This window comes from Acanthopagrus latus, chromosome 6, assembly GCF_904848185.1.
Source record: "Acanthopagrus latus isolate v.2019 chromosome 6, fAcaLat1.1, whole genome shotgun sequence".
Taxonomy (NCBI): domain Eukaryota; kingdom Metazoa; phylum Chordata; class Actinopteri; order Spariformes; family Sparidae; genus Acanthopagrus; species Acanthopagrus latus.
The window spans coordinates 17,958,859-17,979,482 of NC_051044.1; the positions used below are offsets into that span (position 1 = coordinate 17,958,859).

General features: G+C 39.7%; 2 protein-coding genes across 5 annotated transcripts; one reads left to right on the top strand and one right to left on the bottom strand.

Moving 5' to 3' along the window:
* The first annotated feature begins 317 nt into the window (after positions 1-317).
* Positions 318-16,964, top strand: pfkfb4b (6-phosphofructo-2-kinase/fructose-2,6-biphosphatase 4b). Of its 4 annotated transcripts, none has more exons than XM_037100288.1 (14): positions 431-473; positions 9,791-9,907; positions 10,027-10,123; positions 10,988-11,054; positions 11,164-11,238; positions 11,328-11,384; positions 11,641-11,762; positions 11,839-12,046; positions 12,189-12,335; positions 12,424-12,528; positions 12,612-12,741; positions 13,366-13,428; positions 13,610-13,674; positions 15,854-15,913. In XM_037100288.1, the coding sequence occupies exons 1-14, from the start codon at positions 431-433 to the stop codon at positions 15,911-15,913; spliced, it is 1,356 nt and encodes a 451-aa protein (XP_036956183.1). The 4 variants fall into 4 exon arrangements, with proteins under 4 accessions (XP_036956182.1, XP_036956183.1, XP_036956179.1 ...); XM_037100285.1 differs by lacking the exon at positions 431-473 and adding an exon at positions 7,783-7,897 and having other exon boundaries at positions 15,854-16,964; XM_037100287.1 differs by lacking the exon at positions 15,854-15,913 and having other exon boundaries at positions 318-473; positions 13,610-15,339.
* Positions 16,965-17,021: 57 nt separating this feature from the next.
* Positions 17,022-19,667, bottom strand: arpc4 (actin related protein 2/3 complex, subunit 4). The gene is made up of 6 exons (XM_037100291.1): positions 19,512-19,667; positions 18,655-18,773; positions 18,415-18,526; positions 18,192-18,287; positions 17,787-17,957; positions 17,022-17,570 (listed from the first exon to the last, which is right to left on the bottom strand). Exons 1-6 carry the CDS (start codon positions 19,650-19,652, stop codon positions 17,565-17,567), a joined length of 645 nt encoding a protein of 214 aa, XP_036956186.1. The 5' UTR covers positions 19,653-19,667; the 3' UTR covers positions 17,022-17,564.
* Positions 19,668-20,624: the final 957 nt, after the last annotated feature.

A 20,624-nucleotide genomic window follows, 5' to 3' on the forward strand; every position in this document is an offset into this window, starting at 1 on the left:
TTTTTTTCTTTTTAGGTCTTAAAATGAGTCTCCATCTGTTCCAGTTATTTAGGACAGTGATTCAACACTGTTTTTCTGTGAGGCTCCAGAAATGTTTTGTGGACAACAGAATTTTAGATCCACATGAGGCTAAGAAGATAATGCCTTTAATTTTGGGGGTGAACTTATTCACTTAACACACCTGTAGTCAGGGGTGCAGGTACACGTGAGGGTACAGGTGCAGATGGGGGTACAGGTGCAGATGGAGGTACAGGTGGAGGTAGACTATAACATCTAAACAAGTGGATGTATACATGCGCGCGCGTGCGTACAGACGCGTTGATGAGCGCGCGCCCCTCTCAGCAGCTCACTCTTCATTCATTGGTGTCTGTGCGGCTGTAGGACGCTCACTGCTCACCACGCTGGGAACCAGAGCCTTAAAACCTGGACCATGAGGGGCTCCTGCCGCCCGAGAAACACGCGGGACAGAGCAGGTAGGCTCGCACTCCCGCCGAGGACACACTTTTCTGTATTTCCCGTGTTTTTATCCACTCTTCGTCAGTGGACATGGTGTGCGGTGGGCGCTACAGAGCAGCTGTGCTAGCGAGCGGATGAAGTAAACAAGTCTGTCTGTCACGTAGGCATGCTCCAGAGCTGACAGGGCTCCGTACCGAGGAGAGGCGGGACAGCCTGCAACACACAGCCGCGAAATGTGGGGAAGACTTGGCATTTCAGGTTTCACGGAGAGAAGAAATAGTTTTGTAACAAATGCCAAGGGGGGCTTCGGTAGCTAGCATCTTCCTGAGTGCTGCTCAGCCTGGCTGCAGCTGCTGGTAGCTAGCCTCTAAGCTAGCTGGTGGACTGACAGTCAGGAGAAGTAAACACTGACTGTTTGCAAACATCAGGCCTCTTACCACAATGTTCTGTTTAAGAAATGATCTGAATTAGGTTAGAGATGTCATCTGATTAAGTTGAGGTTGTTTGAGGCATTTTCTAGGGTTAGTTGTTGACAAAGATAATGATGAGGAAATGTAGTCTGACCACAGTGTGTGCATGGGGGAGAGAGTAAAAGTTACAATCACATCTGACCTGGAGGCTCATTTAACTTAAACTTCCTCAAGGGTATACCACCCTGGATTCAGGAGCTTCTTACAGCTCTAACAATAGTTGCAAACAAAGTGACACAAGTTCAGAATCAGAAGTGGCTTTATTGATCAGGTTGCCCACAGTGCACTGACCCAGAAATAGAGGTATGGCTAAGATCAATTTTTAAACAACTACTTATGGCAAAGGACAGTAATGTACAGTAACATAATACAAAGAAAGTAGGTGTAAATACAGTACATTTAAAAACACTGGTGGTCAAGACCATAAAGAGTATACACCAAAGAGTCAGGACAAGTCAGCTATTCTGTTTGTTGGAGACAGTGCAAGTAGTGCAACAACACACAGGATACTGGATAAATGTGTACATGGGTTGGATGGACTATATGCATGTATGCATGTACTACATTGATGGTTTTTGTACATGTTTTGTCATGAAGAGAAATTGTACGCATGCCTTTTTTCATTTTGTAGGATTTTGCTTGGTTGTTAGAAGGATTCTTGCAGCCAAAGATCTGATCATTTGTAACACTTTTTTGTCTATCAACCAAATCGGTAGTGAATGTTCAAGTTCTCCATTACTCAGTAGATTACCAGTGTTTTTTCAACCAGCTTCATGCATATTTCACCATCACTTTTGTAGTGGCTGATGTTAATTTTGTTTCCTGCTTGTAAATGACTTGTTTGTTGCGGACACCTACTGTAAAGTTGGCTTCCCCGTTTCACGTGTGTTGCAGTGGATGTGACAGATGGAGGAGATTTCAGTGTTCATTTGCATCCAGCTCTAACAGGTGCTCTCTTGTGTAAAAGGAACCTGAATGTTTGCGTAAATATCTCAATCTGAACTTGTATTTACTTTTGCAAACCAACCCTTTCATATTCTTCCTGTTGTTGAGAAGACTTCAAAGGATTGTGTGCATATGGATGGCATCTGAGCCAATGCTAGCACTACGGCCCATATAATCCAATGACTTAGTCATCAGAAGAATAAGCTATTATGTAACACTGTTGGTCCTGTAGCCTGGAGGGGCCATTCACCATGATGTATTGTTGACAAGCGGCATGCGGTGAGGACAAACTCTGACTTAGTCTCTGTTAGGCTTTGTGTCCTGATAGAGGGATTCGCTCTTGTTCCTTGTACGAATATGGTCACAGTGGTTTAAATGTCTGCAGGCCAAGCTGTTGTGGCAGATGTACGAGGGATGAACAGAGCTCAGGCTGTGTTGGTGAGTAGGAGATGTGCTCTGCTAGCTGTATGTCTGCCAACACACAGAGAGGTGGGACTGAGCAGAAAACAGGAAAATCAGGAAACAAAGCCGCATACTTGGAGTGTTTTATATTAAGAACAGGTTAAACTTTGGATCGAGGCGCTTTAATATAATGCATGATGTAAAGAAAGCACTGCGAGTTAGCTTTGTGTCAGGAGTGCCCACATTGCCTGTATGTGTTTAGAGCTACAGACGGTGAGAAATCTGCTTCAGTGGGTGCAGCAGACCAAACACAGATTATTATAGCCCTACAAGCACTCCACAGAGGTTGTCTACCTCCACAGGATATTTATCTCCATGCCCCATCTTTCGTAAATCTTCCTTCTCTTGCCTTCTTTTCCCACCTTTCTATTCTACTCAATAATCCTCATTTTTTTTCTGTTTTTATCTCTGTCAGATCCTGCTCTGAATTATCACAATAAATCACTTCCTCTCCTCCTTGTGCACAGACTCGCTCCCTCCCTCCCTCGCTCGCTCTCTGCAGCTCCCTCCCTCCCTGTGTCTGCTCTCTATCTGGGGGAAAGTTCACCCGCTCGCTCAGAATCTCATTATAGGCTTCAGGCAGCAGAGCTGTAGCCTACATGTGTATGCATGATGCCTATGCAGTACTTGTATGCTACCTACTCTCGGCGCACTCATACAAGCCGATGTTTTACATCTTGGAGCATTCAGTTTCACGATTGTTTGTGGTATTTTTGTTTATTATGGTTACAAATATTTGCAATGATTCTGGCCAATTGACACATTAATCTTGCTTGTGTGTAGCACAATAGGAGCCTATTGATTCTGGATTACAATAGATACTGTGTAAATAAGTGCCAAAAGGATTAGTCAGTTAATCGATCAACACAAAATACATTGTCAACATATTTTAGAGTCAATAATCACATTAGTATTTTGTCAAGCAATGTGGGTATTTGCTAATTTTCTTTGGACTATGTCAGTGTAAAATGAATATATTTTGGTTTGGGACTGTTGATTGGATAAAACTAGGGCTGCACAATTACCTGCAATACTATCCAGTAACACAATATGGATAAGTACAATATCCAGAAGTTGCGATTCTTTGATAAAGGTAGATTGTGTGACGAAACAGGATTAAAATTAAGTCCTGTGATGCATTGACCTACAAATCTCGTTCTCTAAATGTAAAGAAGCATGATTATTTAGTACAGGCTAGGGCTTTGACAATATCACATTCTCACTACACAATTATTGCAAAATGAATTCAGGACAGCAATATTATTGAGATATTTATTATTATATAATTTTTGGTGAATAAATTACATTTGCATGCAGTAGAAATGAAAAAAGTGAAAAGGCAACCAGATGAACTGATAAATAACAGATCTTCACAGCCTTACGTGCCCTGGATCATTCGCAAGATATTATTGTATGTGTCTTATTAACACAATATCAATATTTCATTTAATAATATCTCTGTTATCAATATCAGTATATTCTGACCCCCCATAACAGACCCCAATAAATGTCACAACGTCATGATTTTAATAGTTTTAAAATTGAGAATGAAAATAATTGCAAATAATGTTTCCCACAAATGTCTGTCAAAATAATCGCAACATGACATATCCTGCCACCCTACATATTACCAAAAAAGGTTCTGAACCAAACTGTGATCAGGTTTGTGTCAATTTCATGGCACTTGATCAAACGAATGATTAATTAAATGAAAGTTCTCATGCAAACTTTGTCAGTATAAGGGTGCAGGCACAGAGCCCTAACCTCAACTCATCCAGCTCCTCAAGGTACTGAGTGCCAGCCAGGCCTTATCACCAGACATCAGTGTCTGTCGAATCACTGCTGTCATGTCCTAAAATCTTGCAGAAAGCCTGCCCAGATACTGGTGTATTATTGATTTTTGTATGTAAGAAGTCCAACAGAAACCAAACTCTGAGTCCCTGAAGTCTTTAAACTAAATCGCTGTATATTATGGAGCGACATTATGTTTGCTTCGGCTCCTCAGTTACTTGCACAACATAATAACAGAAACAGCAACGCAGCTTTTTATGCCAGGAACCAAGCAGCAGATGTGACAGGAGGTTGATAAATTCTTCAGCTGGCACTTGAATATGACACACCTTCTGTGGCCTTGTTTGTGCAAAGGTTATGTAAGGTATTTAAAATCAAAAAGTCATTGTTTTCGTCATCTTATTGCTGACTTCTGATGAAGATGTTAAAAGTTTTAACAAAGATTTTTCACAACTGAAGGAATCTAGCTTTTTTGTTTGTTTTTCAAAATGCCCTTCTGGGTAAAGTCTGGGAGTAAATTAGTGTGGGTGGGTAAATGAGTGTGGCTGAGTGTTATGACCATGTTTGGCTAATTATTGTGGAATACACTGACGTCTGATGTCTGAATTGCTGGGAATTTTGATACTGTATCCTTGCTCAAAGACGTTATTTGGTTTGTTGTATATTTATTGTCAATTTCTGTTTTTCATATGCGCTTCTGCAGCAGTTTGATGTGATATTTACCATCTTTAACTCCAGCCCAGTTGCCAGGAACCTTTCTGCAAATTGAGATACATTCACATTTGTATACCATCTTGACATTTCCACAGAAACGTATCATTTCATGTTCACGTTACATGTTTATGACCTGACTTTCATGTCAGATAGTGGTGGAGTTAAGTGTGTAGGCTGCCAAGGCTGCGGTAACCCAAGTTTGAGATAACTTTTCAACATTTGTATATCGTGTTTGCGGTGAAATAAATAAAAAACAGGTGGATTTTGTCCTCAAAACTAACCGAACTGTAAGAATGATCTAAAATAGAAAATTGTAAAGAAAAATAAAGCTGCAACATAAAGAAATGTTAAGCTTCTTCATATACAGGCTTGCAGAAACATGCATTTATTTCAACTATTAATCTGGCGACTGGGTTGTTAACTGTCTGTCAAACAGCTATAAAACTAATTGTAGAGAGATTGTGTGTGTGTGTGTGTGTGTGCGTGTGTGTGTGTGTGTGTGTTGGAAGTTATGTGTGTTAATTAATTAATTGCTGGTAGCTCAGGGGTGTAGTGTGTTGCTGATGGGATTAGCCCTGCTGACATGCTGACTGTCCCTGACAGCAGTGCCGTCTGACCTTTACTATTACAGTAGACGCTGAACTGGTAACCGGGCGCCAGCAGGCCTCAGACACATCCTTGTCTTAGCTACATTGTTTACTTCACTGAATTTCGAATGTGTGGCTGTTTTAAAATGAGTGCACAGTGCCACCTGGTGTCACAGCTTTGACACTACATTGCTACCGGGACAAGTCTCATCAGAATGACAACTAACAGGCAAAGAAAACTTAAATACAGAATTATTGCAAGTCAGACTCTAGCATGGTTCAGTCCTTAGTTGAAAGTGACACTTGACCCAGTTAAGTGATGACGAGGACTTTCATTCGACATGATATAGTCTGCATTTTCCCACAAGTTCCCATTTATAATTTTGGTTGGGCAAATGTTAACAGGGTGCCAAAGTCACACCTCTTCCAGTGGAGCCCATGGGACCTTATTTTTAAAAAAAATCTGTGCTTGGTAGTCAATGGAGAGAGATAAATTAATGTTTTGATACTTATTGAATTGTGCCATCATTCTCGCATATGATGCCAGTTTAAAATATACTTTTCCAAGACAAAGTCCTGGTTTGTCATAATGAAAGTGATGACAGACGTCTATTGCTGTTATTTCTGTTGTAAATAAACACATATTCAAACTAAGGCATTTATGCTGAAATTGAACCCAAGACCCAATGAAGATTCAACTGTGCTGGTAAACAAATAATGTGTCTTGTGTTGACATGATCAGTTAAATAACAATTAAATTAATCTGCAGAAAATGAATGTAGAACTGTTTTAATTGTAGAGGAATCATTAGTTGTCACCTATCAAGGTAAAACACCCAACAATTGCTGATTCAAGCCTCTCTGTGTGAAGATCTGCTGCTTTCCTGTGTGTTTATATCAATGCAGACTGATTATCTTTGGGTTGTATTAACTCTTGACTAACAAAAAACAAGCAGTATGATGAGGCTCTTGGGCTGTGAGAACTATCAGTTAACAACTATTTTCATCATGGATTAATCGGTTGATTGTTTCCTAGACTAATTGTTTGTTTTTTCATGAAAATCTCACTATGCCCATTATTATTTCTCAGAATGGATGTCTTAAGTGGTCTGTTTTCTCTGAAAAGTCCAAATCCAAAAAATAATGAATTTACAGTGATACTAAGTAGAGGAATCTCTGTTAATGTCAGCTGGAGATATTTTATTCATCAGTTAGGCAAATAAATAATCAGAAAAAAGTGGCTGACTATCTTGTAAATAAGAGACTGACTATAATGGGTTCAAATGTGAACACATTTTAGCAGCTGATTGATCAAACATTTCCATTCACATAGAGAGCAAATCCTTCAGTGTGTGACTGTGTTTGTGGTTGAGGTTGTTGTCTGTGTCACGTGGAGGCTGTGGGGCCCGTGACCGGGTCCTGTAAAACTATAAAGCTGGAGGTTTCGATAGTGTTTCGCGATCATGTTTATCCCAGCTCCCATCAGGCAGCACGCCCTCACCATCCCCGTTCCGCCTCTCCTATTGGCTGCTGAGCCCGTGTTCTCCTCTCTGATTGGTTCACTTCTCAGCTGCATTCACTGCCCATGTGTGCTGCATGTGTACAGCTGTACGCTTGTTTTTTTTCTTCTGACATCTGCTTTTCCCCCTCGCTTTATTTTGCACAGTACCCGCATCATTACGGTAACTTTTAAAATCGTGTTTTCTTAGAAAGTGTTCTGGATGTGTCCTTTGTCCTGGAAACATTTGGGAAAACATTGAGGAAAGGGATTCAAGGAATTGTTAAGGGCACATAAAGTTTAGTAACGTGCATTTAAAAAGATGACAAAAACAAAACATCCAGTAAAAAGACAATAAAAACAGTGCTTGCTAAAAAGACAACACAACCAAAATGTTGAATATAAAAGATAAGATATATATGCGAATGCTCTTGTTTTCCTTTTTGATTTGACAATTTTGCCACTATATTTTTCGGATTATTTAGAAAAGCTATTAGGCTTAGTATGCGCTACATTGAGGACATGATCATTATCTCTACTTATACAAAGTGCCCTCCCAGTGTGCTGAAAAATGTCAACGTAAACAACCCTTTGAAAAGTCCCTGGCATTACACTGCAACAGGCAATAACACGACAGACATGCTGGCTATGCAAAGTTACATCCTGTGCTCGGCTTCTTGTTTTCCTTCCAGACTCCCTTGTGCGCAGTCTCCGGTCATTTACGGTAATAAGAAACTGCTGTTTCTCAGCTGATATGTGACATCCTCCCCCCCGCAGACTGCTGAATCAGACTGCCAGGGCTGTAGCCCACCTCCTCATTTTAACATTTGGAGGCTAAGGTTGATCATCCACCTTCCAGGATGTTAGACAACGAGGAGTACATGTTGGACTCTTCCCCGCGGGAGCTCACCCAGAACCCGCTCAGGAAGATCTGGATGCCGGCGTGCAGAAACGGGCACATAGCTCAGAGACGGGGTAAGATGCAGGCAGCTGGCCGGCAAGTGCCGCAAAGGATGTGACAAGGTGGTGATGTCGGGCACCTGCTAATATTATTTCAGTTTTTTGAGGCTTCCCTGTCATAGTTAGTTTATTTCAGACATGTTTCCTGTTCCCAGCCTGTCTCTGGACATATTCCGTTTTGTGGCATCAGCGCGCGGTGTTTTCAGACGCTGCGCACTAACAAAGTGCTGATCATCCTCGCCTTTTGCTGCGTGGTGATGTTGCATCATGCTCAGCTTATCTGGTTCGTTTTCTCCTCTAAATATCACACGCGCGGAGGTAAACTTGAGCAGAATAAGTGGCTGTAATTAAAGTGGCCATATGACACACGCATGACCCAGATGCATCAATTTACCCGGGACCAGCACTCCCAGCCAGCATGTCTGATTGTGTTAGGCTGGACGTGCCGGTGAGCAGCTGCTTTTCATTTCAGCCCAGATTCTCTCAGTCTGGTTTTCTCTCTCTCTCTGCAGGTCGGCTTGGTTTTGCTGAGTCAAGCTCTGATGGTTTGGTTTCTGCTGCTGGTCCAGACACCCTGCATCTGGCACTGAAACAAGTCACTTTCTTCAACTTTTCCCCACCTTTAAACGTCTTTTGCCCACATAGAGTCTCCTTCGACATCAATCTAAAACCCCTTGTGTAGGTGAACAGCAGGAGGATGCTGTCCTGCAGGGATATGTGGAGAAACTCTCTGGGTTGTGACAGCTGTTTTTCTTTTTCAGTAGGCAGGAGTTGGACAATGTGACGCAAAACTTTTCAACAAGTGAATCAAAAATGTCAGTCAATAAACAGAGTAATAACAATAAGATAAGATAAGAATAGATCATTTGAAAACATGGGAGAAAAGAACTGCCTACTTCAAGAAGTATTTAAATACATTTTGAAATATTTATAATAATCTAAAAGAACCTCTAGTCCAAAGCTTTATTTAAATGTTTATATATGTATTAATTCTGAAAAACACACAAACATTAGCCATACTTTTCTTATCGGTACATGTACATTTCAGCTCATGTGTATATATACTTTGTTATTCAAACACAGTTGGTTGGTCAACTTATTAAATGTAATGACTGTAATAATAATCATGTGACATTTGTGTAATTTTTTTTGTTTGCCAATTATCAAATGGCAGATGGGACCTGAAAATACACAGTCTGCCCAGAGTATTCTGTACATTGAACCCAGCCCCGGTGGTAGAATCTAAAATGTTGTCATGGCCGTTGTGTATAAAAGTCCTGACTAACAGCAAATTTGATTCAGAAAAAATGCCCAAGATTTTGATTAGAATAAAAAAAAGAATGTACTTGTAAGCTTTCAGGTGGTTCAGTGAAATGTAGTTGGTCACTGCAGTCATAAAACCCGACCTTAGTTGTTTTACAGCATGTTTCTGTTTTTAATGAACCATTTTGTCTCAGACCTGCTTTTCACCCTGGTGTCCACACGGGACAACTCGTCCTTTTTATTCACAGATTTCTTCATTTGTCGGGCTTTCGTCTTTTCTCATTCTCTCGAAGCACCGATGGGACACAAATCCAAAATGCTGATAAGACGTCTCAGTGTCTAGAGCACATGGCTTGTTTTCTTGTTTTTTTTCAGTGAGTTTGTACTTTTAGGTGTTGTAATCGTGTTTCTGTTCTCTGGCTTGGTTTTTCTGTCGTAGTAAATTGTGTCACTGTCACACCGAGGGAGCTGAAATCCTTCCAACAAATTTTTTCACCGTCTAGTGTAATTATGAGCAACCTTGAAGACTAATTAAACTCTTGCAGAATGGAGAAGTGTTGACAAGCGATGGTCAGCAAATGTGACATGTGAGAAGTGAGCTAAATCCATTAAAAATCTGTTTTTCTCTCTGTCTGTCTCTCACAGTGTGCATGACAAACTGCCCAACTCTCATAGTGACTGTTGGACTTCCAGCCCGGGGGAAGACTTACATTTCAAAGAAGCTCACACGCTACTTGAACTGGATAGGTGTGCCAACCAAAGGTAGTTACCCCACAAACACACACACACACAAACACACACACACACACACACACACACAGCTTACAGTATAAACCAGCTAATCTTCTATCTTGAAAATGTATAATGTTCATCTACAACAGAGTTCAATGTTGGCCAGTACCGGAGGGAGTGTCTGAAGATCTACAAGTCCTTCGAGTTTTTCCGTCCAGATAATGAAGAGGGTTTAAAAATCAGACGGTAAGTCTACGCAGACTTCTCCCGCTGTCAGTTGATATCGTGCAAGTTTGTCCCACCATGACTCCAGAGAGAAACTCCACACACTGATTTAAAAACTCCTTCAAGTGGATAGGAGCAGCTCAGCGGTGAAATGTTCACCTGCTGAGGTGAAAGCTTGCAGATCTTTGGCTCTCTTTGTTGGAAAGTTCTCTCCTGCCATCTAGTGACTGTACTTTTTTTACTATTTGACACGTGATTATTATTCTTTGATTAAATATATGTTTAATACTACACTATCATATTTTTATCTAGAGTATTTTTTGGGGAATTAAAATAGAAGTTTATTAATGGTTATTCAAAAATGCTTTTCTATGAAAGCCCTTTTTATCATCTTTTTGCCTTGAGCTTGTGGGATGCAGTATGTGTTCTTCATAAAAACTAAAACCAAACAAACTAGTACCTGATTGATAATGGATTTTTTTGCGCAGATACCAATTTTATGAAGTGCCTAAAATGCACCAAAACGGTAAACTTGCTGGGAATTTATTATTTAGGATTTTTTTTCCACACTACAATCTCTCAAAGAAAAGGTTTTCGTGTTGGCACATAACTTGCAACACATGAACCGATACAGATATATCTGTGATGGGCTGATACTGGCCAAGATGAGTCAGTCAGGCTGACAAAACACCCCTCTCATTATTTATAGTTGTATTATTTGTGTAAACCATTTTAAAGCCAATGTTTCTTCATATTGTTTTTCACATACGATTTCACAAATCTCTGTAAGATAAGGCTCTTATTTTTACAGCAAGTCCAAAAAAAAGAAATAAAAAAGAGCAGTCAGTGTTGGTTACTGACTCTGTGTCTGCAATCTTTTTACAGTCAGTGTGCATTGGCGGCACTCAATGATGTTCGGCAGTACCTCAGTGTCGAAGGAGGACAGGTGGCGGTGAGTCCTTGCAGCTGTCCCTCAGTTCTTCATGTTAAATGATCATAATATCAGTATATGTGCTGTACATTCGAGCTGTATGAGAAGTGTATTTGTCATGCTTTTTCAGGTTTTTGATGCCACAAATACAACAAGAGAAAGAAGATCGACCATCGTGAAGTTTGCTGAGCAGAATGGCTTCAAGGTATATAAACGAGGCAGGGTAGTATCAAATTCAGTCTGTCACTTTGACATGACAACCTTTAAGTTTACTTCACTGTCTTGTCAATCCAGGTCTTTTTTGTGGAGTCTGTGTGTGAGGACGCAGATGTCATTTCACAAAATATCGTGGTAAGCCTTCACTCCTCTAATATTTACAGTTTAAAGAATGTACAATCGAGTAAGCATACCGTATTTATTTTGGAAATATTGACAAATTCGCTCTTCCTTCCTGTGAAAACGTGACATTGCAGAGTTTAAAAACATGAGCATTTTGGGCATTTTCACACTGTACAACAAACAAAAAAGCTAGACAGATAGCTGTCAGACAGCTGACTTCCTTGTTACTCTGCTCACATCGTCTTCCTGTGTTTCTTCTCTCTTACAGCAAGTTAAGCTGGGCAGCCCAGACTACATCCACTGCAACACAGAGGAGGCCATTGAGGACTTCATGAAGAGGATCAAATGTTATGAGTCCTCCTACCAGACTCTGGACGAGGTTCTGGACAGGTGAGGATACACGTTTCGATCAGATTAAACTACCTCTGTAGGATCGCAGATGGTTGACTTGACTCTCTCGCTCCAGGGATCTGTCCTACATAAAAATCATGGACGTGGGCCGTCGTTACCTGGTGAACCGCGTTCTCGACCACATCCAGAGCCGAATCGTATACTACTTGATGAACATTCACATTACACCACGCTCCATCTACCTGTGTCGCCACGGTGAGAGTGACCTCAACATCAAGGGACGGATCGGAGGAGACTCTGGCCTGTCTGCCAGAGGAAAAGAGGTGTGTGATTACATCATGACTTCATTATATATATAGTATACTTATTGTTGTCCAGGAAATGCATTACTGTGGTTTTTAAAGAAAACTCTTTGTTCTCATTTGATTTTAAATATGTTTCTTAAATTGGTGTCTTACACTCTAGTTTGCCAAACGTCTGGGGAAATTCATCCAGGACCAGAACATCACAGATCTGAAAGTCTGGACCAGCCAGATGAAGAGAACGATCCAGACAGCCGAGTGCCTCAGTGTGCCGTATGAACAGTGGAAGTCTCTCAACGAAATCGATGCTGTAAGTCTATCCTTGATTTCATTAAAACAAATGCCTCTAAAGTGTTTGTTTACTCAACCTAAACATATCTTCTCCCCTCTTCACAAAGGGTGTGTGTGAGGAAATGATGTATGAGGAGATCCAAGAGCATTACCCTCTGGAGTTTGCACTGAGAGACCAAGACAAGTACCGCTACCGCTATCCAAAAGGAGAGGTGAGACTGAGCTTCTTCCAGAAGTCTCATGGTTTTTTTTGTGTTAGTTGTGTGTTTTTGACTTGTCTCTGGTCCTCCGTCAGTCTTATGAAGATCTAGTGCAGCGACTGGAGCCTGTGATGATGGAGCTGGAGAGACAGGAGAACGTTCTGGTCATTTGTCACCAGGCCGTCATGCGCTGTTTCCTTGCATATTTCCTGGACAAGACTGCAGGTATGGAGGACTCACAGTAGGTGACACAAAGTGTAGGAATATGCCTCACTGTTTTTTGTCTTTGTTGTTTCTTTGCATTTATTTCTTTGGCTTAACTGGAATGCATTAAAACATTATGTGCTCCAGTTGCAGCCTTAAAGGATAAATTCACCCAAAAACTGATAGTAGTGACTCAAACTACTGAAAGACAAGCAAATTTTGTAGCCTACATAACATTTCTATAGCTTTATAGCAGAAAGGTGTTGCAGCATTCTTCTTAAGTAGTAGACTTAAGTAGATGGTGGACTAAACTGGCATCAAACATCATTTCATCCAACATAATCCAAGTCTCTGGAAGCCCCAAGACAAGAAAAGATGTTCATTTACAGCCTCAGTGTTCAGTCAAGCTCCCTGCACCCACTTCAGACAGTGCTACAGCTTTTATCTTAGCATCTAAGTTGATATAATTCATTTTATAAACCAATTTGGGATCTCTGGGCTTCCAGAGACTTGCATTACCCTGGATGAGCTGTATGGAGCCATTTTTTATGCAAAAGTCCCTGTCTACTTAAGCTGTTTAAGAGAATGCTGCAGCACTGTTTCATTAACAAGATATGTCATAACTTTCTGTCTTTACCTCCACAGAAGAGTTGCCTTATCTCAAGTGCCCTTTGCACACAGTGTTGAAGTTGACCCCCATGGCTTATGGTGAGTTCTGTCACTTCTTCTGCTCATATCGAGAGAAGCCATGTCGTTCTTCCATGTCAAGTTCCCAACAAATGCCTCCCCAAGATTTTGTAGCGTCATTTTGTCTGAAAAGTATGACCTCTATTGTGTTTTTCCACTTGACCTAACTATGATAAACTTTGTTTTGTTTACTCTCGCTCAGGATGTAAAGTGGAGTCTGTCTATTTAGGCGTGGATTCTGTGAACACACACAGAGACAGACCAGAGGTAGGTATCCCTGGCAGCACACAGAAATGTCTCCCAGCAGACGACGTAGACAACTCACCTCACTGCGCTTTACCTCCAACTCATCTGTGACTCAGTCGGGAAGATGTCTGGCAGTAAACATTTTACCTGTCAAAGCTCTGTGAGACTGTCTCTGTTGATTTCTGTGGAGTTTTCCATCTTATTTAGTCTTGTTTACCATCTGAAGCAGGCCCAGCAGTCAGTGCTGATCCCTCTTGTCTTATCGCACAGAAAATGTAAATGTGTGACACACGGCAGATTGTCAATGTTCAGTCTTTGTCCACCTGTGATCCCTGACAACAACCAAGATATCACCTCCTACCTCCATGCTGTTAGGAGTCAAATTGTACTTTTTCCATTGGGAACGGAATCATGCTGTTTTTTTCTCTCAGGTCTTTTTCTATGGTGGCCCAGAGAGCTCAACACACTGCAGCTTAAGAAAACACATGCAGAGACTAAAGAAAAGAAAACGTAGTCATAAAATTAACACAAATACAGAAAACACTACAAAATAAAGAAATGCAGCAAGTAACAGCAAACATATGAAATAAAATCAGAATTATAGAGTATTTTTTATTTGTAGAAACAAACGGTAAAAGGAAAGCTTTTAAAAATAAGTCAAGAACACAAAATTGTAAATGGAAAGAATAGAAAACTTAGACAGCAATTAAATGAGGGAATTCTAAGAAAACAGTGAACATGTTTGAAATGGAAGAAGATTACACTTACTAAAGCCTTACCTTCTCCACTTCTAACTAAGTCACCATTAGTATAAAAATATTATCATTTCATGCCAACAGGATAACAGAAAATATTTGCTTGTTTCATTAAATTGCATTGAGTTGAGCCTGCAGGAGCATTGTATTTCCCTCAGTTTTACAACCAGGACAAATCACTCCGCTGTGTATGTGTGTTTGTACTTGTATGCCTTATATTTGTAAGGACCAACTTTTCTTGTCGTTGTAGGACGTTTTTTAGGGCAGCATTGAGACTCCGCTTTGGAGTTAATCTTAGAATTAGGTTCAAGTTAAGTTTAGGGCAAGAGGATAGAGAATACATCAGTGGTGCTCCTCACAAGTATATAAGTACAAGTGTGTGTGTGTGTGTGTGTGTGTGTGTGTGTGTGTGTGTGTGTGTGTGTGTGTGTGTGTGTGTGTGTAAAAATGATAGTGAATAAATGAGAACATTAAGTGAAACACATTTCAGAATATTATTTTGTAAATCTGTCTTTAAATACTATGAATTTTCCAACATTGGGCATCTTTTAATAATAAATGTGACCATGATTGTGTTTTGTGTTAACATAAAGCTGTTTACATGTTTAATATGTAACCTTGCTGTTTGTTTTTTTGTTATATACAAGTGACACGTGACAAATACATTTCACCTCAACATACAACATAAACTGACAAACATGATCATTTTGTTTTATTTTAAGATAACTTTGTCTCTGTTAACATGTTTACTGTTTTGAATGTGAAGACTTAATCTGCGATACTGACCCAAAACAACCTTCTAAACTTTAATCACTAGAACTCCACTTGACTCAAGATGTACAACTACGAAATAATAACTAATAGTGTTCATCTGTCCGTGGGTAACGCACATGCTTAGATCATCATTTAATAAAATGTAACTTTTTTTCTATTTTCTTTTTGTCTTTGTCAAGGTTTACTCATTGTCATTATAAAACTCTGAATTGAAACAAACCTCTTCTCTTTCTCTGGATACTATTTTATTGTCGGAAACATCAGTGGTTTTGACAAAGCTGCTTTGCATTCAATGAATACAGTTTCTCTAAGTTCTTTATAGTTCACATAAGTGGAGGTTTCATTAAGGAGTAGTTATTAACCTTTTTGACTGTATTTGTCTAAAAGTGATCATTGAACTATATTTGTGACACTAAATGACTCTGAGCCATGAGCATGTTTTAGAAATCTACCTTTTAACAGATGTTTTCTATTATAAAACTGATACTTAAAAACTGTAACAGCACATTGGAGGTCTGTTCTTATATATAAACTCTGAATGCCATATGAAAACATGAATTCTTTTTATAAACTCAGACCCCTTACCCTCAATGAACAAAAGTCTAATGTGTAAATAGCAGATGAGTGATGCAGGATAATAACTCCGTCCTCTCCTCTCGTCCCTGTTTCAGAATGTGAATGTGCAGCGAACCACAGACGACGCTCTGCAAACTGTCCCTGCTCACTTCTAATCTCCAACACTTCCTGTTCCAGCTGAGACCTCGTCCGACTTCCTGTTTGGACCCCTGAACAGCATTATGAGAACGGTGCTGTTCCACTGCCCATCATGGCAGCTTCTCCACTGACCCGGAGAGAAAAGTATTTTCCTTCGAACAGACTCGAACTGTAAAGCACTTTCACGTAATCCATTTTTATACATCTGTTCTGTTACTGTAGCTTGACTCCCAGTGAGGAAAACGCCAATATTTTTGATATGTGAGTCTACTGTTATCATTGAAATGATGATATTCCCTTAACTTTCAGCATCTTTGTCCATGATATTTAATATCTACTGTATATTACATTGTGTACTGTGTATACCGCCATATTCCCTAGTGTTTCTGAAAATGTTTCTATCACAACCCCCAAAAAACTGTGAGGAGACTGTAACTACTATAGTTAATGAGTCCTTAATCCCTGAATGGTGAACTGAAACTTGTTTTTAAAATGTATTTCTCTTTCCTAGTTGCTGAATTATCTAAAAAGGGAAGCCATCTGGCTCAGAACATCTGCTCTGTGTAGACAAAGGTTAAGATAAACAGTAAACATTCCAGAGGTGCAGATCAAACTCTTGCACCACAACAGATGGAAACAGCATTGTAAATGCAACTTTTCTCTAATATGTAGCTTCTGTTCTGTAATCCAAAATCCTGAGATGGAACCTTTCCATCAATCCACCATTTTTAACCAAAAAGGATGGACTTTGGGGGTTACAATGAAATGCTATGACAAATCGTCAGTTTTAAGTCTCTCACTTAAAGTCGCAGCGTTTGATTTTAATCGCTCAAATGTCTGAGTGTAAAGGTACTGTGCAAACTGTACACGCATGTTTGTTTGATGTGAGTTTTGTGTGAAAATCAATATGTATTATACAATGTCGTTTTTTGGGGGGGACCTCTAGACACTTTCTGTTACATTATACATTTGATGATGTATAATACTGCACTGAAATTTTTATTCTAAATGCCTTGTTTGTCTCTTGCTGTCAATCTCAATAAACCTTCAATGTTTGGGGTAAAGACAGCTGCTGTTTGTGATTCATAATGCCACATTATATACAAAAAAGAAATCACTTAGATACAAAGATAACATTTTTATTTCACTTCACTGCCAGCAAGTGTATTTATTTTCCTTCTTTCCATTTACAATAGGTTTTTACTCTCCGTACTCGCGACAAGAAATGTGCGCCAATTGATTGCCCTCATGGTTTAAAGTCTGTCATGACAAAACAGCTAAATCAAATTCATGTGCATATAATATATATATTAAAAAACATTTAAATTATTTAAAAAAAAAAAATCTAATATATCCTGTGCTCACTAATATTGATTACAAATATCCTTTTAAAAAAGGACCTGCCCTGAATTCTTTTGATGTTTTAAAAAGGCAGAAAAAAAGGTCTGGTGTGAATATTCATTATGTACAAGCATCAATATTTTTGAGCAGAGGCATATTTTAAGGTTAAAGGGCGAAAACAACATTGGCCCGTACATCTTTACTGTACATCTTCTGTTTTTCTCTTGGCTGATCATATTTTGCCTCCTCTCTGCCCTGTGGTGTGACGACCCACAGTGACGGCCAAGATTGCAAAAGGAATGTGTTCCTGGGTTTTCTCTCTCTGTCTCAGAACTGCAAAATGAAACAGAACAATGTCTAAGCTACAGTACATCTACAACACAAGCAAGATTATATCACTTTTTTATAACAGTATAACTTGAATCACCTCTAAGATTCATTACATTCTAGCCAAGAGCAATATCCAATTAAAATACTTCATCTTTTAATAAAGATGATGCTGCATTTATTCAGGCATAAAGAATCAATACAGAAGAAACCACAACTTACATTTTTGAGGAACTCCTCAGCGACGATACGAGCCCTGGCATTGACAGACAACTTCATTTCACTGATCTCCTTGTCGATTTCCTCCATGAAATGAATGACAAAATCCACCAGTTTGTGTTTGTACATCTGTTCCGTGTGGAAGTTGGTGATGAGAAAACTGATGTCATAGCCCTGTGAAACGACAAAAGAGTGTTAACAATGAGACTGTATCTGCGCTGAAGATGGTAAACCAATTACAAAACATAACTCCTGCCTACATTTTCCTTGCCCCTTGTGCTGTATTATGTTTGCAACAAGTCATTTACATTTTTACTTGTCAGGATATTTTGGGCTATTTTCCTTGACTAAACAAGCATGTGTGGGAGTCCTGTATATGTGACAGACCCATTTTCAATGCCCACCTACCTCCACTGGTTTCCTCCTCAGGATGAAGAAGTTCTCTGCTCTCATCATCATGAAACGCATGAACTTATGGCAAAGAATCTTCTCAATCTCATCTGCCTGCAGCACCAATGGACAGTCAGGATTAAAGATACAGGTCTGATCTTAACATGAATCACATTAACTACTGGTTGTTGAGCAACCATCTGTTTGTATAAGGGTTTAAAACACATAACCACTGACTGACCTGCTTGACAGCAATGCTGACTCTAACAGAGTTGATGGATCCCTCAATGAGAACTTTCTCTTTGTCATTACGACTGATGATCACAGGCTGCAGGAGAAGCTCTTTACTACTCCTAAAAGCGAGAGAAACAGACAGTAACTTGTTTGTCCACAGGCATTAAAAGGGTGAAAGTCAGATTTCATGCACTGCTTGGTTTTAATCGCTCCAAAGTCACATTCAGAGATGCTGTGACAGACTCACCGTACTTCCACCTCTGGCTTGTTGTGTCTCTCCACCACCTGAGAGGAGAAATTCTCCAGGCAGAGGGCGGCCTGCAGAGTAGCACGCACTGCATTGAGATATGGGCGTAAGGTTGCAGTCTGAGGGGCGGAGAGCAAGAAAGAGTAGATGATTACCATTCCTAAAAAGAAGAATGTCTGAATCTGCAGGCAGGTGCAACTGAGAGTGAGAAATCTGTGGATCGACATGTTTCAAATACACACTCTTCCCTGGTTTCACTTCTCCTCATGACAGCGTTCGGTATACGTTTACTGATTAGATCTTTGTGATCATCTTAATGCCATGACATGGTGTCGGGAGAAGTGCAAAAATAAAGTGTCGAAACGCAAAACCAATGCAATCTTAAAACGAGGTGACAAGCACAGTCAAACTGACTAATGCAGCTGAGACTTTTCAAAGCTTCGGGTGTCTCAACATCAATTTCATTTGGTTCACCAGATGTGTCCTCCTCTCTGTCTATAGTTACATAGCTTCAACTTATAAACTAACTACAATAAAACGACCAGCCTCACACGCTTCGATAAATACCATAATGTATCCGGCGTCACCAGATATCTATGCACCTATATGTACAATGAAGTAGCTAGCTTTCTAATATGTCCGATATTTTTTTATTTTAGTTACGAGGCTGACAAGCTAACGTTAGCATACCAGCTAGTTAACTACCTGCTTAGCTAGCCCAAAAAAGACTAAAAGGGAAGCTGTGCTGCGCCTTCAAAACGGACGAGGTGCGGTAACGACTTAATACAGATAGGGTCTGATGTATGTAACTATCAACCTGCGTCTGTTCATCAGCACAAATGTCAAATTTGTCTTACCATTTCTCTGTGTGATGAGAGGAAGCTAAAGCCGGAAGCAGCAACACTTGTCAGGTTTTTTCCGTGAACATACCGGAAGTCAGCTCTCTGCCTCGAGCTGTGTGACGAGCAGTTCAGTGTGAGCGCAGAGGAGGAAAACATCAGATCAATACATCACAGCTGAGCAGTAAATGTATTTTAACTGTGTGTTTGATAGTAAATGATAAAATGAAAGACAATGCAGAACATTTCATTTTTCACAACAGGATAAAAAGCTAATTGTAGCCAGAACCTGCTTTACCAGCTGCTACCACTTCAGTCAGATATTTGTCGTGTACCTTTTTTAACATTAGCTGTGTAGCTAACTAATTATATGTGTGATAAATAAGTGTCAAATTAATAACTAAATTATACGCCCACTAGATAAATTATATCCACTGTATTCATCAAATTCAGCTTCAAAAAGAACACACCAAACTCGTGGTGGTGCGGTAGCTTGTTAATTATGATGATTAATAATGTTAACATAAATATTGTTAGCCTAATAATCAGTTATGTCCTGATTGGTGAGGCGGACTTTAAGCTATATCAAAGTCATTCAAGCCATAACACGACAAGTCTGTGTGTTTTATGTGCACAGATACAGACATATACGCAGATTTTGGTGTCCCCCAGTGATAGCATCAAGAACACAATGCAGATGTTGTACAAACATGTGAAGGATACAGCTCTGGTGCCTACAAGACCTCTGTGGGATTACCAGAGGTCTAACAAAAAGTCTTACTGTTAAGGCAACTTTCAAACCACTTGATTTCATGCATTATTTAAATTTCACCTGAGTGTGTCAACACACTGAAGCTGTCAAGACAATCCATTTTCAGTCCAGAGGGAGGGATTTTGCTGCTCAGTGATAATCATTCGAACCATAATATATGCATACATTTAAATATATGAAAAAATAAATAACTTTTACTTGTACTTTTTGATACTTCAGTACATTTATTGCCATGAAATTACTTTTGCTACTGGAACACATTTAATTTCAGATGAAGAAGAAGACTTTAGAAGAAGAAGACTTTTGGTCAAGCAGTATTCAGATGTGTGACTTTCACATTCCAAAAGTCATATTTTATC